Source organism: Orcinus orca, chromosome 3, assembly GCF_937001465.1.
Source record: "Orcinus orca chromosome 3, mOrcOrc1.1, whole genome shotgun sequence".
NCBI classification, from domain to species: domain Eukaryota; kingdom Metazoa; phylum Chordata; class Mammalia; order Artiodactyla; family Delphinidae; genus Orcinus; species Orcinus orca.
In genome coordinates, this window is record NC_064561.1 from 62,794,084 (window position 1) to 62,819,034 (window position 24,951).

Here is a 24,951-nt window from a genome sequence, read left to right on the forward strand (position 1 = left end):
TCTGAAGGCTGTTTTAGGAGAAGAGCTTTCAGTTAATAGACTTCACAGTGTTACTTAGCAGTGAGTTCTGTAGTAGAACCTGGAGCTATATTAAAGGTATAATTTTATTTATATATAAAACTGGAGACCTATTTAGCAATTCATTTAACTTGAACCTCCCACCTGTAATGTTGATGAAGATAGTGTTCTAAAGTTGGCATGTACAAATCACGCACAGAGAATTTTAGTGATGCTTCCTGGCAGTAACCATTCGACGTACTGGTAGTTGACAGTTCTTTATGTAGTACTTTATACTTTAATCCTTTTTCCCCTCTTCATTTTTGTTGTAACTTTTTTCTGTTGAGTTACTTAACTTTTGAAATTGAATTTTTATTTTTGACAGTTGTGTATACCCATAATACAGAGAGACAATGATCTGTAAGTCTTATTAAAATAAAAAAAGCAGCAATTTCCTCTCCACCTTCCACATTCTCTTAAATTTCTCTTCCTTGGACAGACTTACTTGCATCTCTTTTAGTTATTTCTTTTAGTTTTGACCTCTGCCTCTCTTATAGATCTCTAATCTAAATACTTGTAGTGTAATTTAAAATTTTTTCAATTTTAGCCATCAGCCATAGACTTCCTACTGTGGAAGATCAAGATTTAACTCTTCTCCAACCTGTGGCTTCCTCTCTAACCTCGCATTTGTATACACTTCTCCACCCCCCATCTTCCTAGTATAGGTATGTTATAATTTATGTTAGAGCAGTAGTCAGTGTGTACGTTTTTGAGACATGGCTGATCCATAATGTAGTATACAATGAGAACTTCTCTTCCCTAGCTTTTGGTTTTCCCTAGAGTTAATAACTGCCCTTTTTTTCCCCCCACTTTTCTTACTTTTAAATACAGTTATCAATACTTCATCCCCAAACTCTGTCCCAACTGTTTATTTCTCCTCTCAGTACCTTCAAACACATGAGTATGCTGTTGTTCACATCTTAGAGAAAGTTCTCCTAGAGCCTTCTGGCCTGTTGTAATTATCCACACTGTTTGCTTACTGTAGGTGTGCACAGATGTCATCTGGGATGTTCCTCCACCATTACTTAGGATTTCCTTTGCTTCTCTTGAGTTGGATCTGCTGTTTCCTTGCTCCCATGGCTTCTTCTTTCTTATTTACTTTCTTGTTTTGGTGATGCTCTGCCTCTAGTAGTGTTCCTGAAAAGCAGTGCCTGGAAGGTAAATTTTTGCGACCTTCCATGTCTGAAGTATCTTTATTCTGTCCTCATACTTGAATGCCTGGGTGTAGGATTCTGGTTTGGAAATAATTTTCCCTTAAAAATTTGAAGGCCATTACCCATGGTGTTCTGGTTCAGTGATGCTGTTGAGAAGTCCCAAACCATTCTGGTAATAATGGATCTTTTATAAGTGACCTGTGTCTCCACTGTTCCCTGCACTGCCCCCCACCATGCCAAAGCTTATAGAATCTTCTCTTTTCTTCCAGTATTTTGAAATTTCATGAAGATTTATTTTGGTGTTGGTCAGTTTTCATTCATTCTTCTGGCTGTATGCTGGGCTCCTTCAATCTGGAAACTTATGTTCTCCAATTTTGGGAAAATTTCTTGACTTTTTTGTTTAATTATTTTATCCCTTTCCATTCTTTATTTTTGCTCTCTGAATTCTTATTATTCAGATATTGGATCTCTTAGACTCTGAAAGTTCTTTTGCTCTTCTATCTGGGGGAGTCCCTCACCTTTTTCTTCCTGTGAGTTTTTGTTCGTTTGTTTACTGTTTTTTTTTTTTTTTGCGGTACGCGGGCCTCTCACTGTTGTAGCCTCTCCCATTGTGGAGCACAGACTCCGGACGCGCAGGCTCAGCGGCCATGGCTCACGGGCCCAGCCGCTCCGCAGCATGTGGGATCTTCCTGGACCGGGGCACAAACCCATGTTCCCTGCATCGACAGGCGGAGTCTCAACCACTGCGCCACCAGGGAAGCCCTTCTGTGTTTTTTATATCTGCTACTTGTGTGCTTGTGTGTGTGTGTATAAATAAATGTTTCTAAGAATTCATTAAAATTTTTTTCTTTGTGTGGAAAATTTCAAATTTATGAAAAAATGGAGTAATATAATGAATTCTTGTGTACCTCTTACCCAGCTTCAGCATTTACCAACTCAGAGCCAGTTTAAGAGCTTATTCTTGTTATCTGATCCTTTTTTTATAGGATGCCGCTATTCTTGTTTCAGGGATATGAAACTTTAATCTCTTATTAATCTGAGGAAGACTATTGATATTTAAGAGTGGGTACAAAAAGATGATTGGAACCTTTTTTGGATATGGGTAGGGCTTGCCTCTGGGCTTCACTGGGAGAGATCTGGAAGGTCCATTTGGACCTTAGGGAGACCCTGATGTTAGCCTTGATGTTAATTAGGGCTTCTTGGTTTGTTAGATTCCCCTCAGAAGATTCTTCAGTTTCCGGTTTAAACGGTCTAAACTAATTGAGCATTCTGGGAGCTAAATGGTGGAAGATTACTAGGTTGGGTTCCAACACCCAATGTGCTGACTTTCACTTAATCCCTCTTTTTCACTATGATACCCATACCCTCAACTTCATCCTCTGGTTGACTCTCTTTTGTCCTCTCCAGAGAGTAAACCTTCACTGTTCTGCTGGCATAGGAAGGGGCAGTTGCCTGTCTGCATGGTGTGGGATTAGGGTGTCTGGGGTTCTAACTTCTTGAAAAGACTTCAGTTAGTCCCCCTGTATCCAGTCTCACGTTACCTCCTCTTCCAGAACTATCTTGTGCCACAAATCCTGAGTCTTTTTGGAGGTTCTGTAATGCAAACTGAATTGCTTTTCAGCCTTCTCTTCTGTGGGCTTAGGATTCAGCTAGCTTCCTTTGATCTGCTAATACAATTGTCACTCATTTTACTTTTTAGTTTCCAAAATTTGGTTGATGTTATTTCTTCTCCCATTCTTGTTGTCTTTGTAGCTTCATACCATTAAGACAAAAAAAGCCTCTTTGTTGTTATTTTGTTAGAATTTTGAGAGGGAGCAGAGTTAATTAAGTGTCTGTTTTTAATTTACCATCTTTAAACCAAAGTCCTACCTATTTAAGTTCAGTGTGAAGAACTTGCATTAAGAACACAGAGCAATGAATCATTTTTTGAATAATAATGCTGAATTTTATTTTTAAAAATTATCCTAGCCTAATAAGTTTGGGATTATAATACATTAAAAGATATTTGTATTTTTTTCTAAAAGTAAAATTTACGGTCAGTTTTCTAGTGGGAATTTTTCATGATGCTATAAATCTTTAGTAAAAGTATTTTCTGTGTTTAATTTTTGTGCATCTCTTTTTTTTTAAAGGCAGTGGTTCTGTGCATCTATTTTCTTTATATATATATATATATATATATATATACACACATATAAACATCTTTATTGGGGTATAATTGCTTTACAATGGTGTGTTAGTTTCTGCTTTATAACAAAGTGAATCAGTTATACATATACATATGTTCCCATATCTCTTGCATCTCCACCCCTCCCACCCTCCCTATCCCACCCCTCCAGGCGGTCACAAAGTACCGAGCTGACCTCCCTGTGCTATGCGGCTGCTTCCCACTAGCTATCTACCTTACGTTTGGTAGTGTATATATGTCCATGCCTCTCTCTCGCTTTGTCACAGCTCACCCTTCCCCCAGAAAGAAAAGCAGATAACTTCTACCCTGGGAAGAGGGAAGACATAATGAAAACCTGGGGTTTTAGTTATGGGTGGTAGAGCATTTTTTTTTTCTAAAATGTTACTTTTCTTTTCCTTGAGGAATAGAGATTGCCTTGACATAATATCTGATATATTTTTATTTGCTTTCGTTTAGGGAGATGCATATATTTACATGGAACCAGAGAAACAAGTTATGTCCAGGTCTTCAGATGAATGCGTTGTGGCCCTGTGTGACCAGTGGTTAGTTTTTCTTATAGCAAGAAGAAATTTCCTCCTGTCACTTTGCTTATCCTTGACTTTTTTTTTTTAATCAATTCGTCCACCCCCAGGTACTTGGATTATGGAGAAGAGAACTGGAAAAAACAGACATCCCAGTGCTTGAAGAACCTGGAAACGTAAGATGGGAGAAAGTGATAGGGAAGGAGATGAGAAACAGGGAAGACAATGAAGCTGAAGAGAGATACTTTATCTTCTACTCTCTCCAGGTTCTGTGAGGAGACCAGGAGGAATTTTGAAGCTACCTTAGATTGGCTGCAAGAGCATGCTTGCTCAAGAACTTATGGCTTAGGTAAGCAAACTTCAAAATTTTCTGTTTGAATGACTTTGCCAGTTACACAGCAAATTAAAACTTCACCTTTTTTTCTTCTCTTCCAGTGTGTTTCTGAATTGGAAGTGAGAGGTTTTGGTTAGAGGGTGAAGGAAACTAGGATGTGGTCCCTTACCATCTACCTGGTGGTAGAAGTATCTAATGCCCATATAGCTTTTTTTTTTTTTTTTGTGGTACGCGGGTCTCTCACTGTTGTGGCCTCTCCCGTTGCGGAGCATAGGCTCTGGACGCGCAGGCTCAGCGGCCATGGCTCACGGGCCCAGCCGCTCCGCGGCATGTGGGATCTTCCCGGACCGGGGCACGAACCCGCGTCCCCTGCATCGGCAGGCGGACTCTCAACCACTGCGCCACCAGGGAAGCCCCCATATAGGTTTTATGATGCAGTTTTTTTTTAATAGAAAGTTTCTAGTGCTTCAACCATTTTGTTTTTTTTATTTACTGGTTTATTTATATTAATTATTCAAGTAAATTTAAGAACCTAAATAAGTAGCTTTGTCAGTGCTATAGACCTGCTCTTAAGAATGAGAATTTTGTAGATGAAGTGTCTCTTAGGTTCCTCATGCATTAATTATCTTCTTTTTATCTCACAGGTACTCGTCTGCCGTGGGATGAGCAGTGGCTGATTGAATCACTCTCTGACTCCACTATTTACATGGCATTTTACACAGTTGCACATCTGTTGCAGGGAGGTAACTTGCGTGGACAGACAGAGTCTCCACTGGGCATCAGGTTGGTAAATGGATAAGGGGAAGGAATGTAATTTGTTAGCATGAGGTGATCTTTTGATTTATGTATTGAAAATTCTTTCTTTTTTTTTTTTTAAATATATTTTATTTTTATTTATTTTTGGCTGTGTTGGGTCTTTGTTGCTGCACTTGGGCTTTCTCTAGTTGTGGTGAGCGGGAGCTGCTCTTCATTGCATTGCGCAGGCTTCTCATTGCAGTGGCTTCTCTTGTTGCGGAGCATGGGCTCTAGGCGCATGGGCTTCAGTAGTTGTGGCTCACGGGCTCTAGAGCACGGGTTCAGTAGTTGTGGCTCACGGTCTTAGTTGTTCTGTGGCACGTGGGATCTTCCTGGACCAGGACTCAAACCCGTGTCCCCTGCTTTGGCAGGTGGACTCTTAACCACTGTGCCACCAGGTAAGCCAGAAAATTCTTTCTAATAATTAGTTTTTATAAGAATTCATTTAGTGGAATTTTGTCATGATGTTTTTGCTTTTTTTGCATTGAACTGAGAAAGAAAGTAGTAAATAGCCCCTTATCTATTATCCATTCTTCATTCTTATGGGAGTCTGTTGAGCTCATTTGTTACTGTAAAACATTAAGAAAGTGTTTTCTACTTCATGGTTGGATTAGAATGCTGATTCTTTCAAAGAAATTATATATATATATATATATATATATATATATATATATATATATATATATATATATATATAGTTGTTGTTGTTTGTTTGTTTCTTTTATTTTAATACAGACCACAGCAGATGACCAAGGAAGTTTGGGATTATGTTTTCTTTAAGGAGGCTCCATTTCCTAAAACTCAGATCCCAAAGGAAAAATTAGATCAGTTAAAGCAGGAATTTGAGTTCTGGTATCCTGTGGATCTTCGAGCCTCTGGCAAGGATCTTATTCCAAATCATCTTTCATATTTCCTTTATAATCATGTGGCTATGTGGCCAGAAGAAAGGTGAGTGCCAAAAAAGATGCAGACTAAATTTATTGATTATTGACAAGGGTGCCTTGTGGCTTCAAATATATAGATGATATTGTGGGGGGGTATAGTTAGATTTAACAGTTACATTCTTTTTCTTATATTAAATGTACTGAAGGAGAAAGCACACCTCCTCCTATCTGTTATATCCAGAAATCTTCATACCTACCTTGGGCCACCAAAGCATGTCACATTTCAGGTACTCTGTCAGTAATTCCCTTGACCTGTTACATGACTCATTTGACCTATTAGATGCTGGAATAAAGGCGATTTCAGACAGAGCCTAGGACATTAGAATGGGAAGGAAACATCCCTTTAGAGCTGAGAGCCCCAAGGTTCCAGCATTAAGTAGTGATGTTCTGACTAGAATCTGGGTCAAAGATGCATTTGTTAATACCATGTGCTCAAGAGTAATCCTTCTATCATCTTCCCTCTTGATCCAGACATGTCTCTGTGCCTTTTCCTCCTGTCCTCAAGTAGCTGAAGAAACAAACCCCTTCCACTGTTCAAATTTTATTTTGTAAAACCAAAGCAATCTCATGGGACTTTTTGTATTTAGGATGAGATTGCATTTAGAATGAGATTACATTTTCTTTCTCAAGAATAAAAGGGAGATTTTGAGGAAGAGGAATAAAATAAATACGATGTGGTTCTTGTCATCCAGTTATTTTTCTCTATTGGTTAAAATGTGTTTTTGGAGATACCAGGTGTCTCAGAAGTACTTGTTAGTAATATAGTTGAATATTTATCCCCTTGCATCAAGTTTTAGACATGTATTAGGGTTTTAAAAATTAAAGATAAGTAGTAGCTTCAAGTGCTTTTGTCAGACACTCTTCTAATCACTTTTAGTAACTCGTGTAATTTTCACTACAACTTTTCGAGGAAGGTCTGTAATATCCTTGTTTTTACGGACAAGGAACCTTCGTGAGGCATAGAGAGCTCAAAATGACTCATCCAGAGTTACCCAGCAATGGCAGAACCAGGATGCAGCCAGCAGTCTGGCTCCAGAACTCTTGCTCTTTACATTACCCTCTACATGACCTCATTGTTAGAATGAATGAATGATATGTACATAGTTTGAAAATTCAAACAGCTCATAAAGGTACAAAGTTAAAAGTGAACTTTCACCCTTTTCCCTGTATTAGTCTATTTCCCAAAGCTCATCACTGCTACTGCTTTCTTGTGATTTCTTCTGGAAAATGTATGTATGCATATACCAGCAGCAGATATCTATACTTGTTTATTTTTTAATTTATACAAAGATGCCACATTATAGACAGTATTCTGTCTCTTGTTTTTTCCTTGTAATAGTATATTTCTAAGATCTTTTTATTTATATATATATATCTGTGCCTGTATTTTAAAAATTGTTACGTAGTATTTCATTGTATTCCTGTACCATAGTTTATATCAATATAACCAGTCCTTTACTAATGGATACTTTCCTTGTTTTCATTGGTTTCCTGTTATGAACAGGACTCAATTAATATCCCTGCACATTTGCCTTAGCAATCTTTTATGAATCTTTTAGCATTTACCTCAAATTTTTAAGCCTAAACCATAATCTTTAAGTTTTATTTTCTATCTTTAAACATTTTCCTGTCAAGTGATAAATGGCCTGTAGCTGTGAGAGCAAATGGACATCTCCTCCTCAACTCTGAGAAGGTAAGGCTCATTGCCTCTTGAAAGGTTAAAATGCTACAGAAAAGTTTTTCAGATTTAGAATGTTGTACTTTTTAAAGAAATAAAGAATGTGAAAATCAGAGAGTTAAATGTCTTCCATTTAGAATGTTTAGGACTACCAGCGTAAATGAGAAGTTTATTTTAAAATTGAGTGAGTGGAGTAGATAATATTAGTTGAGAGGTGGGATGGGGAAAACTTCCCTATTATAACATTTGTATTAGAGTGGCAAAGGGTGACACAAATTTTTACGGGAGGAGAGAGAGAAGGGGACAGGAAATGTAAAGATCCTAGCATTGTGACCCAACAATATCTTTCTCATTAAGTTGAGAAAATAATTTGTTGGTTTTTGCTTTATACTGTGACTGGCCACTAAATTAGAATAATAGAATTTTGGAGTTTATAGGATTTTAAAATGTCATTTAATGCTTCTTTCCAGATGGTATCTCTCTCCCCATACTACTGCAACTTCCCTTTTTCATTACCACTACTAATATATTCAATATATGATTTTTTTTATGCTACATAAGACTTCACCTAATTATTCAATATCCTCACCAGGAGTTATGCCAACCTCTTGACAAGCCCTTGTTTGCCCCATGGTGCTTTTGTGTACATTAGAAAGGGGCACCCTTCCTCAACTAAACAAAAAAAATAAGTTACAATATTATTTATTTCTCATTAATAACAATTGTAATAAGTTGGATTTGTTCCAACCAGTGAATCTTGCTACATCTGATGGAATATTAATGGTAAAAGAATATTCATTGCTATAGGTATGTCATAATGAAAATAGTTATAGATTTAAACATAGCAGATGATATAAATTGCAAAATGAGATGTTATTTTTTACCAGTGTCCTAATATTGAAAGGGAATAAAAAAGTTCATGTAAGGTAATCTGTACATTAGGCTGAAAAATAGCTATTTTATAGATTTTGTTAAATCAACAAGGACTTCGGGCCTCTCACTGTTGTGGCCTCTCCCGTTGCGGAACACAGGCTCCGGACGTGCAGGCTCAGCGGCCATGGCTCACAGACCCAGCCGCTCCGCGGCATGTGGGATCTTCCCCAGGCCGGGGCACGAACCCGTGTCCCCTGCATCAGCAGGCAGACTCCCAACCACTGCGCCACCAGGGAAGTCCCAACAAGGACTTTTGATTATCAAACTCATTTGTTCTTTGTAGGTCAAAGTGAACCATATATGTATTTATATATATGTATGTGTATATATGGGTGTATGTATATGTGAGTATATAAATAGGAATCCTGTTATAACATGACATTTCCTTTGGTCTCCACATTGTTGTGCTATATGTACATTATACTCATTTTATTAGAACAAAATATTTTACTGCCATATAATAGAAAATTGATAGAATGACCACCTCTCTTTGGTATCAGCAAAGTTACAAAAACATAAACATTTTTTAAATAGTAAAGATTGCTAGGCTGGGCACAGTTCCTCCTTAGTTGTGCTGCCTTCAGGCAGAGCACAACTTGAGTAGCCAGTTGTGACCCTAATGACAGGAGGTTCCCTAAAACCCTAATTTTGACCTCATGAGCTTGTCCATTCATTTCTGAATGACTCTAATTGCTATAAAGCTCTTCTGTGTTTTTTTTAAATTTTTCTTTCATTTATTTATTTTGGCTGCGTTTGGTCTTCGTTGCTGTGCGCGGGCTTTCTCTAGTTGTAGCAAGTGGGGCTTTCTCTAGTTGCAGCAACTCTTGGTTGAGACGCAAGCTTCTCATTGCGGTGGCTTCTCTTATTGCAGAGCACGGGCTCTAGGCGCGTGGGCTCCGTAGTTGTGGCGCACGGGCTTAGTTGCTCCGCGGCATGTGGGATCTTCCTGGACCAGGGCTCGAACCTATGTCCCCTGCATTGGCCGGTGGATTCTTAACCACTGCACCACCAGGGAAGCCCTAAAGCTCTTCTTTATGACCAGCTGAAGTATTCCAGAGTTATAGTGGAATCATCCATGTGTATAAACCAATTCCCAAGGGACAGTGTTGGTTAATGGAAAGAGCCATGGACTGAGTATCAGACTGGAGATGCTGTCCTAGCTTTGTCACTGACTAGATTAGTGACTCAGACAAGTCACTTCAGTTTTTTCCTCTATAAAGTTAGTATAAGGTATCTTTTCCTTTCCATGCTTCTGATCCTTTTGGTTTTTATCTGATTGTGGCCAACCTATTTAATTTGATGTGGCTGATTTGGTTTATTTTATTTATATATACTCTTACTAATGCCTGATCATTGACTTTCTCTTTCAGATGTCAAAATCCACAGGCAACTTCCTCACTTTGACCCAAGCTCTTGACAAATATTCAGCTGATGGTGAGTATGCTTTTTTGTTATTGCTGTTGCATAGTGTCCAGTTCTCCTCATATTACAGAAGGCAAGTTAGCATTGTTGTTTCAGTTTCATTGCTTTTCTCTTTCGCTTTTACCAATACTTTAAAATATTCATGTTTTCTTTGTGTACAGGAACATAATTTTTAAAACATAAGAATTGCTGATCTGATCTGTTTAGGAACAGATTTAAGCTAAGATTATTAGTCTTCTTTCAAAGGAAACTCACTGTAAGTGCTACCTGGTTTGTTCCTAATTTCATGCTACTTCTAAGATTAAAGAGTTGGTTTGTAGGGGGACTTCCCTGGAGGTCCAGTGGTTAGGACTTCGCCTTTCAATGCAGGGGGTGCAGGTTCGATCCGTGGTCGGGGAGCCAAGATCCCACATGCCTCGTGGCCAAAAAACCAAAACATAGAAGAGAAGCAACGTTGTAACAAATTCAATAAAGACTTTAAAAATGGTCCACATCAAAAAAAAAAAAAATCTTAAAGAAAAAAATAGTTGGTTTGTAGAGATGTTAAGTATGTAGGAACCTTTTTCAAAGTATTTGCTCCATATTTGGTATACATATAAGTGACTTGAACCTAGGAGCATTCATTTCTTCAAAAAATATGTTTTCTCTGGCCTCATTACTATTCCATTTAACTGTTACTTTGTCAAGAGAAGAAATGCACTGTCTAACCTGAAAGAACCAGTCATTTCTTATGTAATCCAGTCTTTGGTCATCATGGCTGATCATTTGCTGATCATGGCTACTATAGTTTGAGAGTGCACTGAAGGGGATGGGGAAGAACTAACCTAAGTTACTTAGAAAAACAGTATTTTGACTGAATACAGTAAGGCAAAAAGAACTGTTAAAGAGGTGTAGATTAGCAATTCTGAAACTTTTATGGGTTTACTGGGATTTAACAAATAAATATATTATAGATGAGAGCTCATTGTCAGAAGCTATAAATAGGTCAAGAGGAAATGCTAGAATGAACCCTGTGGTGTTGGATTGGAATTGGCAACATCAGTATGAACTCACAGGTTTTATTTTACATACAGATATAAAAATAAACATAGATTTATGTGTGGGTTAGTATACATGCATTTATTTTCCTAGTTCTTTCTGCTGAGAGAGCCCATGGGTAATGAAACACCTGGCATTGAGATCTTGGTTTCCAAATACCATTCTCCAATAAAAGGAACTAGGGTTCCTAGGAGAAGGGTTGATTTGAGGGCTGGAGTAGGGAACATACAAGATGAGCATGGAACATTTTATGATGCCAGAAAGTAAGGAAATGTTTAAAAAAGGATGGGGACAGTTTGAAAGGGCACAGGAGTCAACCTGACGGGGCTCCCAATTGTCCACGTTAGAGTAGTTTAGGAAACAAAGTAAATAATGATAGTATTGAATTATAACCCAGTGAATAAATTAAGTATTTATGAATCCATATGAATGTATAGTAATAATTGAATAAATAAATAAGTGGAGTAGGGACTGTTCTTCCTTTCAGAAGAATTCCAAGTAATAAAGTAGAAGGACTGAGTGAAATATAAAATCACCATTAGACAAACATCATAGTAATATTGTCACAGACAAATTCCATCAGTGGTTGCCAAAATCAATGGGTGAAAGTTTAAAAAAAAAAAGATTATTTGCATATTCTCAGAGTATCTCTCCCAAGATATTTCTTAATCACAAAGGGAAAAACAGTAACTTTACAGTGGAGAAACTTGGCAGACAGTCTACCTGACCAAGTGAGGAAGGTTTGCACTTTAGAGTTGCTTAGGTTTGTACTTTAGAGTTGCTTAGTCCTGGTGTATTTTTAAGTTTTCTTTTTTTTCCTCATTACCTACCTCCCTGATAATGATGCACTGAGAAAGGCACACAGCATCACTTTTGTGATATTCTTGCCAGAGGTTCATAACATCAGTTTAATCATGAGAAAACATCAGACAAACCCAAGTTGGGAGAAATTCTATTAAATACCTGACTACTGTTCATCAGAAGTCAAGGTCCAGGACAGACTGAGAAACTGTCACAGATTTGAAGAGGCCAAGGAGATACAACAGTCAAATGCAAGGTGGGATTCTGGATTGGATCCTAGAACAGAGAAGGATATTAGAGGAAGCACTGGTGAAATTTGAATAAACTCTGTAGTTCAGTTAATAGTATCATACTAATGTTAACTTCCTGCTTTTGAAACTGTGGTTATGTAAGCTGTTAACATTAAGAGAGTCCGGTAGATGGTATATGTTTATTCTCATCTTTGGCATCTTTTCTGTAACTGTAAAATTACTTCAATATAAAAAGTTAAAAAAATGTGTTCAGCTTCTTGTGTATTGTAAAAGATGTTTAATGCATACATAACTTGATGTTACATATTCTCATCTCCTCCTTTAAGGCGCAGATGGTAGCATATACCCTACATACTGTTTTGAAATTTGCCTTCTTCACTTAGTTCGTATTTGAGATCACTTCATGTTGATACACAAGAGTTACCTCACTCTTTTACAGCAATATAGTCTTCCATTGCAAGGATGTCCTGTAATTTACTTAGACTCTTATTGATGATTTTTTCAATATTTTAGAATGGAAGATTTTGGTTGAAAAGTCGTATTTCGTTAGTAGGAAAGTTGGAAGAATCTGCTTTTAGGACTAAGAAAATCTGTATTTGTGCACATAAGGCACTTCAGTGTTCTTTTTTTTTTTTTTTTTTTTGTGGTACGCAGGCCTCTCACTGTTGTGGCCTCTCCTGTGGCGGAGCACAGGCTCCGGATGCGCGGGCTCAGCAAGCCATGGCTCACGGGCCCAGCCGCTCCGTGGCATGTGGGATCTTCCTGGTCCGGGGCACGAACCCGTGTTCCCTGCATCGGCAGGTGGACTCTCAACCACTGCGCCACCAGGGGAGCCCACTTCTGTGTGTTCTTAATGCATTAAAATACAATAATATTTTGCTACCTATAAATGAGGCTGAGATGTTGATAGGGATATCTTTCCCCAGTTTAGCATTTTTTCCCTCTGCCTCATTAAAGATCACTTTATCTCATTAACTCAACATGCCTGAGAAGAAACACATATTGATGCTAAGTGTATGCAAATCAATACAGAAAATTCAAATATTTTAGCAACATCATTATGGATTCTACTTTTGGTGATCTTTATTTTTGCTGTTGATATATGCAGTCCTTTAAAGCGTTTGTTATTTCTTAATTTATATGTAGGCTTGGCAGTGTACTCAACTGGATACGTAGTTGATATGCAGTAACCTCATTTTTAAATCATCGATTGATTTTTTTTTTCTTCTTCCAGGAATGCGCTTGGCTCTAGCTGATGCTGGTGACACTGTTGAAGATGCTAACTTTGTGGAAACCATGGCAGATGCAGGTATTCTCCGTCTGTACACCTGGATGGAATGGGTGAAAGAAATGGTTGCCAACTGGGATAGCCTAAGAAGTGGTCCTGCCAACACCTTCAATGATAAAGTTTTCGCCAGGTAATCTATGGACCCCAACCACTTTGTACTTTAGAGTTGCTTAGTCCTGCTGTATTTTTAAGTTTTCTTTTTTTTTCCTCATTAAATAAATTAGATGTTAATAATAACTACTATTCACTGAAAGCTTACTTGTGCCAGGTACTATGCTAATTACTTTGCATCCATTATCTGATTTTAGCCTTCTAGCAATTTTATATGATAAAGATATTATTAGCTCTATTTTATAGTTAAAGAAATTGAAGCTTAGAAAAATTAAGTATTTCATTAAATGTCTCAAAGCTGGTAATTTCAGACTTGGGATACGAATTTGTTTCTGTCTCCAAAGCCCATTCTCATGACCATTTTACCATGCTGTCTTGCATTAGAGAAGGGTGGAATGGTTAAAGGAAAAGTAGGTTAAAGGAAAAGAATTGTCTTTTCTTTTTTCCTTCAAAAAACATTTATCAGTCTTTTTGTATCAGAAACATCCGAAGCACTGGTATTACAAAGATGAATAAGACTTGATCCTTCATTGTAGTCTAGCAGGAGAGAAAAACACTTACCCAACCAATTATAAGTGCAATAGTAGGGATAGAGGGAAATTAGAGGAGATGGCACGTGAGTTCTGGGTTTCTTGAAAAGTAAACCTAATTTTTGAAGGAGAGGAGAAAGCCATGGAAAGAGTATGGTATTTATTTGAAGTGTACAGTATGTGGAGGGCAGAAGTAGGAGATCAAACAAGTTGGGGCCATATTAGGCCAAATTATGAAGGGCCTGAGGTAGTGTAAGGAATATATTTTTAATCCAATGTCAGTTGTTTAAAATGCAACAATTAAACCTGACTACAGCCTCAGTAAAGCTATTTTCATGTTGCATTTTGGGCTTCTTTTTTTTTTAACATCTTTATTGGGGTATAATTACTTTACAATGGTGTGTTAGTTTCTGCTTTATAACAAAGTGAATCAGTTATACATATACATATGTTCCCATATCTCTTCCCTCTTGCGTCTCCCTCCCTCCCACCCTCCCTATCCCACCCCTCCAGGCTTGGGCTTCTTAATAAAGTTTCCATCAAGGAATTTTTTTGTTTGTTTTTTTAATTTTATTTTATTTATTTTTTTATACAGCAGGTTCTTAATAGTCATCAGTTTTATACACATCAGTGTATACATGTCAATCCCAATCTCCCAGGTCAGCACACCACCACCCCATCCTCGCCACTTTCCTCCTTGGTGTCCATACATTTTTTCTCTACATCTGTGTCTCAACTTCTGCCCTGCAAACTGGTTCATCTGTACCATTTTTCTAGGCTCCACATATATGTGTTAATATACGATATTTATTTTTCTCTTTCTGACTTAACTTCAATCTGTATGACAGTCTCTAGATCCTTTCACGTCTCAACAAATGACCCAATTTCGTTCCTTTTTATGGCTGAGTAACATTCCATTGTATATATGTACCACAACTTCTTTATCCATTCGTCTGTCGATGGGCATTAAGGTTGCTTCCATGACCTGGCTATTGTAAATAGTGCTGCAATACATATTGGGGTGCATGTGTGTTTTTGAATTATGGTTTTCTTTGGGTATATGCCCAGTAGTGGGATTGCTGGATCATATGCTAATTCTATTTTTAGTTTTTTAAGGAACCTCCATACTGTTCTCCGTAGTGGCTGTATCAATTTACATTCCCACCAACAGTGCAAGAGGGTTCCCTTTTCTCCACACCCTCTCCAGTACTTGTTGTTTGTAGATTTTCTGATGATGCCCATTCTAACTGGTGTGAGGTGATACCTCATTGTACTTTTGATTTGCATTTCTCTAATTATTAATGATGTTGAGCAGCTTTTCATGTGCTTCTTGGCCATCTGTATGTCTTCTTTGGAGAAATGTCTATTTAGGTCTTCTGCCCATTTTTGGATTGGGTTGTTTGTTTTTTTAATATTGAGCTGTATGAGCTGTTTATATATTTTGGAGATTAATCCTTTGTCCGTTGATTCGTTTGCAAATATTTTCTCCCATTCTGAGGGTTGTCTTTTCGTCTTCTTTATGGTTTGCTTTGCTGGTCAAAAGCTTTGACGTTTCATTAGCTCCCATTTGTTTATTTTTATTTCCATTACTCTAGGAGGTGGATCAGAAAAGATCTTGCTGTGATTTATGTCAAAGAGTGTTCTGCCTATGTTTTCCTCTAAGAGTTGTGTAGTGTCCAGTCTTACATTTAGGTCTCTAACGCATTTTGAGTTTATTTTTGTGTGTGTTGTTAGGGAGTGTTCTAATTTCATTCTTCTACATGCAGCTGTCCAGTTTTCCCAACACCACTTATTGAAGAGACTGTCTTTTCTCCATTGTATATCCTTGCCTCCTTTGTCATAGATTAGTTGACCATAGGTGCGTGGGTTTATCTCTGGGCTTTCTATCTTGTTCCATTGATCTTTGTTTCTGTTTTTGTGCCAGTACCATATTGTCTTGATTACTGTAGCTTTGTAGTATAGTCTGAAGTCAGGGAGTCTGATTCTTCCAGCTCCGTTTATTTCTCTCAAGACTGCTTTGACTATTTGGGGTCTTTTGTGTCTCCATACAAATTTTAATATTTTTTGTTTTAGTTCTGTAAAAAATGCCATTGGTAATTTGATAGGGATTGCATTGAATCTGTAGATTGCTTTGGCTAGTATAGTCATTTTCACAATATTGATTCTTCCAGTTCAAGAACATGGTCTATCTCTCCATCAGTTGGTATCCTCTTTAATTTCTTTCATCAGTGTCTTATAGTTTTCTGCATACAGGTCTTTTGTCTCCCTAGGTAGGTTTATTCCTAGGTATTGTATTCTTTTTGTTGCAATGGTAAATGGGAGCGTTTCCTTAATTTCTCTTTCAGATTTTTCATCATTAGTGTATAGGAATGCAAGAGATTTCTGTGCATTAATTTTGTATCCTGCAACTTTACCAAGTTCATTGATTAGCTCTAGTAGTTTTCTGGTGGCATCTTTAGGATTCTTTATGTATAGTATCATGTCATCTGCAAACAATGACAGTTTTACTTCTTCTTTTCCAATTTGTATTCCTTTTCTTTTTCTTCTCTGATTGCCGTGGCTAGGACTTCCAAAACTATGTTGAATAACAGTGGTGAGAGTGGACATCCTTGTCTTCTTGTTCCTGATCTTAGAGGAAATGCTTTCAGTTTTTCACCATTGAGAATGATGTTGGCTGTGGGTTTGTCGTATATGGCCTTTATTATGTTGAGGTAGGTTCCCTCTATGGCCACTTTCTGGAGTTTTTTTGTCATAAACGGGTGTTGAATTTTGTCAAAAGCTTTTTCTGCATCTATTGAGATGATCATATGGTTTTTTTCTTCAATTTGTTAATATGGTGTATCACATTGATTGATTTGCGTATATTGAAGAATCCTTGCATCCCTGGGATAAATCCCACTTGATCATAGTGTATGATCCTTTTAATGTGTTGTTGGATTCTGTTTGCTAGTATTTTGTTGAGGAATTTTGCATCTATATTCATCAGTGATATTAATCTGTAATTTTCTTTTTTTGTAGTATCTTTGTCTGGTTTCGGTATCAGGGTGACCATCAAGGAATTTTTAAACAAGCATGTGGTTAACTGTGTTGTCATAAACAGGAGCCCTAAGTAGTGTTACGACCATACTCAAGAGTGGATAGATAGTGCGAGGCTGCAGTGGTCAGTTTTGAGGAATACAAAGATGGTTTTGTGGTTGAGCAGTCTTAAATGTTTCATGCATTGTTCTCATTTTAATGTTTATTAGTATGTGTGGAAGTTTTTTATACCTATATATATGTACTTGCCTTTAAACTCAATTACCTTTTTTTTCCTATTCAATAGTGAAATGAATGCAGGCATTATAAAAACAGATCAAAACTATGAAAAGATGATGTTTAAAGAAGCTTTGAAAACAGGGTTTTTTGAGTTTCAGGTAGGCTATTCTTTTCGTAGCTATAAAATACGTCAGTGTCAATATGATGTATTTCTTGTTTTTTCCCCTCCTGCTGTAGCATTATAACTCATCTTAAGTGGAGAGTGAAAATTTGTAAAATATTCAATACATTGTGATTTTAAATGGTTTTCTTGAGTACTTTTTGTATTATTTCTTTAATGTAAGTAATTCTATTCCTAGCTGAGCTGTGGGTTAATAAAGAGGTTAAATCTAAAAATTAGACACGTTTTCCAGGAAAACATTTTAAAGTTGATAAAAAACAAAGGCATAATTGTAACTAATTGCTATTAGTTTGAAAGCAAACATTTTCTGAGGTTTTCCACAAGGTGTCAGCATATCCTCAAGTTTGGCAGTTCAAGTGCTTAAAGTAAAAATGTAGCTTTCCTCAGTCAGTTTTGTAAAATATCACATTGGGATTTATGTAACTTGGTTTTCAGAGATGTGATTAAATAAGGATAAGTGCTGAGCATAGCAGTGTGTCATATTTACAGCCTTTTTGATGCTATTAATACATGCTACTGAGCATTCACCCTTAGTACACAGTTTAAATTGTTCATCTTTTATGTCCATTGCAAAATGTCTTTTTCAGATTTTCTTGAGAATCAGTATAAAACTGCATTATCCTTTTGTTAGGATTGATTTACTTTTTTTTTTTTCTGAAAAACAGGGCTAAGTGAACATTTATTTGATTTTAGAATTGAAAAAAGATTTCCTAATCATAAAAACAAAAGAAAGGAATAACCAAAAAAGTTCTGATGAATTTGCCAACATAGATAAGAAAACCATAACTGAAATCATCTTAAAAATACACAGTTAACTGGAAAATTATTTACAGTCTGTATTTCAGGATTTTGACAAGCCCATCAAAAAAATACTAATGGTCCAAAGAACAATTACCAAAGGACATGAACAAACAACGCCCCCCAAAGAACCCTAAATGGCTAAGAAATACTTAAAAAGAAATGCTTAATAGCAAAGATTATCAAAGATGTATAAATTTAAACAATTTACTGTTTTTAACCTAAGGATTGATACACATTTATTTTCAGGTTGTTAAACATAAAGTAAAACCTTTACTAAAGTTTATTATGGAATTTTAAAAGACTAAATACTTTAAAATGCATTAAAATAGAGATACTGAGTTTTTTTCCCTATAATTTTATTTTAAAGAAGTGGGGGAGAGAAATGGTAAATAACTCCAAATTTTGTAGGCTGCGAAAGATAAGTACCGTGAATTGGCCATAGAAGGGATGCACCGAGACCTCGTGTTCCGGTTTATTGAAGTTCAGACACTTCTCTTGGCTCCATTCTGTCCTCATTTGTGTGAGCACATCTGGACACTCCTGGGAAAGGTAGCTTTATGCATTTAAGATGTTCTGGGTGGTTTTGATTTGGGCCTCATTAAATAAATGTTGGGATAATAATGTTACTTAAGAGAGAAAGACTGAAAATGAGCATTTCAAGAATAATATTGGGTTCATTATCTCATAATTATTACAGCAGCTTAAATTGAAGCTACATCGGGTATATATGCCTTAATTTATACACACACGGTGTATATATTTTATCTTATTTTATTAAAAATTTTTGGGCTTCCATGGTGGCGCAGTGGTTGAGAGTCCGCCTGCCGATACAGGGGACACAGGTTCGTGCCCCGGTCCAGGAAGATCCCACATGCCGCGGAGCAGCTGGGCCCGTGAGCCATGGCCACTGAGCCTGCGTGTCTGGAGCCTGTGCTCCACAACGGGAGAGGCCACAACAGTGAGAGGCCCGCGTACTGCAAAAAAAAAAAAAAAAAAAAAAATTTTAAAATATATTTATTTTATTTATTTATTTTTGGCTGTGTTGGGTCTTCGTTGCTGTGCATGGGCTTTCTCTAGTTGCGGCGAGCGGGGGCTACCCTTCATTACGGTGTGTGGGCTTCTCATTGTGGTGGCTTGTCTCGTTGCAGAGCACGGGCTCTGGGCACGCAGGCTTCAGTAGTGGCACGTGGGCTCAGTAGTTGTGGCTCGCAGGCTCTAGAGCACAGGCTCAGTAGTTGTGGCACACAGGCTTAGTTGCTCCGTGGCATGTGGGGTCTTCCCAGACCAGGGCTCAAACCCGTGTCCTCTGCATTGGCAGGCGGATTCTTAACCACTGCGCCACCAGGGAGACCCCCCCCTTTTTTAATTTTTAAAAAATTTATTTATTTTTATTGTATATATTTTAATAATGTGACTTTGTGCGTGTTGTTTATCACCTAATTCTTATTAGGAAATGTTATAATGTATTTGAATACACGTATAACTAATACTGTTTTCTCAACTGTTTGTTTAGAAAGGTGAAAATACTGAGAAAGATGTAAATAACTGTTATGAGCTGCTTATAAACAAAGATAGAAGTGTATACTTGCATAAATATTCTTGTTTTATATAAAGTTTCTGGCATATATAGGGCTGCATATTCAGGGATTTTATATTAGCATTCTTACTGTGAAGATAAATTTATTTCTCCCAGGCTTACAGATAAACAGATTGGCTGGTTTAATAACTCCTTTCCAGCATTATTAGCCAAGCTCTTTTGTATTTTTCAGTGTGTGAACAATGCAAAAATGTGCTCATGATATATATTCCAAATAGCCATACTTTCAGTACTGGATGTATTAGTAGGATAAAAACTGAGAGTATGCATAATTTATATAACAAAGATTAAATTTAGGCAAATTAGCATTACATAATTTTCTTTGAAAGTGAGCATATGTGTGTGGGTATCAATATGCTTGTACAAATGGATGCTAATTAAGAATGTAGAGTCAGACTTCACAGCTTGAATTCTAGGGAACATTAGATCAGGGTCTGTGGACGCGTGTTATGTGTAGTCAGGTTTGAACTTTGAGCACACAGTTACACACCATGTCTTGGTATGAAACTGTAACCAAGAATCATAAAATAGTTGTGTTGTCTAATCTCACTGAACCTTTTTTTTTTAAAGCCCGACTCAGTTATGAATGCTTCATGGCCTCTGGCAGGTCCCGTGGATGAAAGCTTGATACGCTCCTCACAGTATCTCATGGAAGTAGCACATGACCTTAGATTGCGACTCAAGAACTATATGATACCAGCTAAAGGGAAGGTGAAGTCTTTTTTTTTTTTAATGTCATTCCTTAAAAGTTATTGGTCAAATAACATTTAATAGTAATGAAAATAAAGACAACTTTCCTTAGGGCCATTTTCATTGCTAATGTAGTGCTATTTTCATTTCTAATGTAGTTCTATTGTATGCATATTTTTTAAGTTAAAGGCAGTAGTGCTATATACTGGGAGAGGGTTCTTTCATTTTTGGTGTATATGAAAGTGATTAAATGTTTTTTTTCTTTCTTCTGCCCTGTAGAAGACTGACAAGCAGCTCCCTCAGAAGCCTTCACATTGCACCATCTATGTGGCGAAGAACTATCCGTCTTGGCAACATATCACCCTGTCAGTTCTGCGTCATCACTTTGAGGTGACGTTCTCAATAGACTCCCCCCCCACCTCACCCCAGCAGTGTCGTGTTCTGCCTATGCTGCTTTTGTTTTTAGGATGTTGGCAATGTCTAGGGGAAGAAAGACAGGCAGCTTTGTTTAATTACCTTTACGCATGGAGTGCCATTTGTTATCCTTGGTGGCTCTTAAATGGATGCCGAGGGAAAAGCTGTTTTTCATCATTTCTGAAACTTTCATAAAAAAATACTAGATCTAGTTGTATGTAATCAGAAGGTGTGGGACTTTTTCATATGTGTGGTTAAAATTATGAAGCAAAAGGGCTGAGTTTGCCTTTTGGATTTGTTGTGCCTTGAACACTGGCATTCATGAAGGCTTAACGTTATTATGTTTGAAAAAATTTGAAGCTTGGCTCTTGAGTAATTTAAAAGAAAATGTCCAATTTGATAATTACCCATAGAAATGGAGAGTTTGATGTTGTGTTTTTGATTGTCAGGTAAATAGCTATTAAATATGATAGTTGTATTTAAAGGGAACTCAATATTTAAACTTAGTTCTAGGTTTTCCTAGAGAAAAAAATTCACCTTCCTTTTTCCTTTCACATTCAAAATGTGGAAACAAAGTATATGTTGTAGAATTTTTGCTCAGGTTATAAGCAACAGTTATTGGTGGACAGAAACCATTAAGGCGCACTTTAAAAAGAGAAAGAGAGAGACCAAATAGGGATTATGGCCGAAGCATAAAGTGGTAATATAAAGGAAAAATCCTTAGCTTTGATTTTCTAGACCTTTATTGGAATTTTGCCTCAGTACTTTTCATGGTTAACCAAGAAATACTCAGAAGAACTTTTATATTTGTAAGATTTAATGGAAAGAGAAGAGCAAGTATTTTTGTATTCTACAATATGTGAACCTGTTTTTATGGAGAACTACCTCTTCCTTCGATTGCGTTTGATAGAAATGGAGTGTAGCTTTTAGAATCTGCTTGCAGAGTTTTGACTTATGGTAAGTAAAAGAGTAAAAGCTACTTTGGTAGTTAGAAAAATGAAATTTTGCCTCAGTGGCGTATATATTCATACCAGCATTTTCAAGGAAGCAGAAGAACCGAATATGGTATGTAATGTCCCAGATATTAAAAAATTAATCACTGTTCTTTTAGAAGTTATATTTTTACTTATATTTATTGACTAGATTACATAGTTTGAAATCAACATCATCTATTGGCATTATTTGGAATGACCAGCTTCCTTTAAAATTTTCATTTGTTTTCATCCAAAAGAACTAAAAGAATGTCAGTTTATAATCAACAAGAATGTTATGTTCAATATGGCACCTTTTTCGTGACATAAGGAAAAAAGCGTGTGTTCCACCCTCTCCTTTTTCTTATGTATTTCAAAGCAACGTATTGGCAAGTGGAGAAAATATTTTTTCCTATGTACTCTAGTAAAGGTTAGAATTGAAAGTAAATAGATTATTGGAAATCTTACTGTATGTTACTTTTCTTTTAGATTTATTCCCAACCCTTGGCTTTGGTGTGATGCTTTTACAATAAGGAGAAAATAGGTCACCCAAAAGTCTGGAAAGGCCGCTTACTTTATTTCTCCTCTATTGATGTTCGCACGAGTGAATTTAAATTCAGGCAGCTCATTTGGGACTGTGTGCATATTAATGCTTATGATATAGATATTTATTTTTGGTAGATAGAAATTATATTATTTTTAACAGGTTGATAGCTAGAGATTCTTTTTTCACATTTGTGGTAACAATTTATAAGGCAGAGTGTTCAAAAGCAGACATTATAATACATCTTATATGATAGTTGTATAGTTTTCATTTTGATGTGACTAATGAAATGCTTTGAGAAGTTTGAAGTTTGAAGACAAATAGGATTTTTATAAGACCATTTTATCACTAGATAAGATCTAATGTTACAATCCTAGAGTATCATTAGTGTAAGGGAAAATTAAATATTTCAGCATCATGCACATGCTTTTCTCCTTTACCCAAAAAAACATGTGTCCTTTGAATTTAGAGGAAAGAGGAGACTCCTTTCTGTATTATTCATTTACCTTTCACTTCCCCGTGATGCTAGAGGCTGCACCTTCTTGTGCTGCTCTCTAGCAGATTGGTAGAGGCTACCATTTCATGTCTGGCTACATCTACTATCCTATATTATCTTTAAAATATTTTTCTTCACATTCGTCTCCCACTCTTTTTTTAGACCAACAGTGGAAAATTGCCTGATAACAAGGTCATTGCTAGTGAACTAGTCAATTTGCCGGAATTGAAGAAATACATGAAGAAAGTGATGCCATTTGTCGCCATGATTAAGGTAAGCTGTGGACCTTGTGCAGCTGTGACCACATGGGTAATGGTTAGATAGGATAGTAGAAGTAAGAGGAACACTTTGGGCACAGTCTCCCCCAAGAAATCTGCTAAAATAGCACTTTTCAATCAGTGGTTGTGGAAATGAGTGATCAGATTTGGGATTTACCTGTGGAATTGCCGAGTGTGTGAAATATACGTATTGTGGAAGAAAAATTGGTTGAGAATTACTGCACTAAATGATTCTCTTCATATTCTACCTTCCCTTCTTTTCACTTTAAGGAGGAAACATAGTCTTTTGGCTTACATTGGGGTATTTTTACTAGATCCTATTCCTGGAACAAGATTCTACATTTGTATAGGTTTAGCTTAACGGGATAAACGTTGTTTATAGTGGTTAGATCAGGGTTTCTCAACAATGGCTCTATGTGTATTTTAGGCTGGATAGTTCTTGGTTGTGGGAGGCTGTCCTGTGCACTGTAGGGTGTTTAGCAGTGTCCTTGGCTTCTACCCACTGGATGCCAGTAGAATTTCTCCCTCCCCTACTCAAGTTATGACAACCAAAAATGCCTCCATACATTGCCAAATATCTCCTGGTAGCAAAATCAGTCCCCCACCATAACTCCCCCATTGAGAATCTTTGGGTTAAACTCTTAGTCTTTTTCATATATATAACTGATCTGGTGGATTTCTTGACAAAGAGAAACAGAAAGAAGACTGTATATTGCTTAAGATCTCAGACTCTGGGGGCAGAGAAATCTTGGCCCAAATCCTGTTTTCTGTCACTTTTTAGTTTGGAGGACTTAGACAAATCACTTAAATTCTGTGGGCCACAATGTTTTTCATCTATAAAATAGGAAATTAATAGAACCTACCTTTTAGGAGTGCTGTGAGGAGTAAATGAATTAATACACATAATACATTTTAATACTACCTGTCAAAAAGTAGGCTCAGTACATTTTTAAGAAAATGTATATCAGTGTCTTCCAGCCTGCTAAGCATGTAATGGTTATTCTTATACTTTAGATTAATTATTGAATCTTGTGGGCTACAGATACCTGCCTGATAAGAGACCAAAACTCTTAGCTTGTCTTGTATTGGAGTAGATTGAGTTCTTAGGAAAGCCTTTTAATTCTCCTAGAACCAGAGTCAACTATCTGAGCCTTATGGTATTTGAAGTTTCAGAAATAATTTAAAATCATGGCTTGACCTACAATAATAAGTTATATTTGCTGGTATGCTCATAATTCATTGGTTCCCAGCTAGTGCCATTGGTCATAATGTCAGATCCATTGTCAATATGGGGAAACCAACAAAATATCCCATTGTTGGTTGCAGAGGCAATTAATTTTGGTGACATGCTTTATGGAATCCAGTGAAACTGATTTTAAATGATGTTAGATTCAAAGGTTGGCTTTTTGAAAAACCAGTGTTAGATTTTTTGAGTAGTAAAATATTTTTTCAGTAATATTGGTATTACTTGGTATTATGAGGCAAATTAGTGGTTGAAACTTTGAAAAGTGTTTAATAAATCTGGGAATAAGAAAAGGGTTTTCTAGCACCTCATGGGAAAAGAAACAACTTGGATGGTAAATGAAGGTAGTGAATATTAAGAATCATGTCAGGTCACTTTCATGTAAGTGAAACATGTTCTAGGCAGTTACCTGTATTTGTGCTTATGAACTTAGGTCTTG

The 24,951-nt window shown here is 36.8% G+C and overlaps 1 protein-coding gene across 2 annotated transcripts in view; it reads left to right on the top strand.

The window, feature by feature from the left end:
* The window catches only part of LARS1 (leucyl-tRNA synthetase 1), a 68,311-nt gene that overhangs the window by 32,421 nt on the left and 10,939 nt on the right, over positions 1-24,951 (top strand). For both annotated transcript variants that reach the window (XM_049708027.1, XM_049708026.1), the window contains exons 16-28: positions 3,853-3,938; positions 4,028-4,093; positions 4,184-4,266; positions 4,896-5,034; positions 5,782-5,994; positions 7,626-7,683; positions 9,972-10,035; positions 13,348-13,531; positions 17,365-17,455; positions 18,688-18,828; positions 20,447-20,587; positions 20,846-20,956; positions 23,154-23,264. In XM_049708027.1, coding sequence (XP_049563984.1) covers positions 3,853-3,938; positions 4,028-4,093; positions 4,184-4,266; positions 4,896-5,034; positions 5,782-5,994; positions 7,626-7,683; positions 9,972-10,035; positions 13,348-13,531; positions 17,365-17,455; positions 18,688-18,828; positions 20,447-20,587; positions 20,846-20,956; positions 23,154-23,264 — 1,488 coding nt within the window. The remainder of the gene's footprint in view (positions 1-3,852; positions 3,939-4,027; positions 4,094-4,183; positions 4,267-4,895; positions 5,035-5,781; positions 5,995-7,625; positions 7,684-9,971; positions 10,036-13,347; positions 13,532-17,364; positions 17,456-18,687; positions 18,829-20,446; positions 20,588-20,845; positions 20,957-23,153; positions 23,265-24,951) is intronic.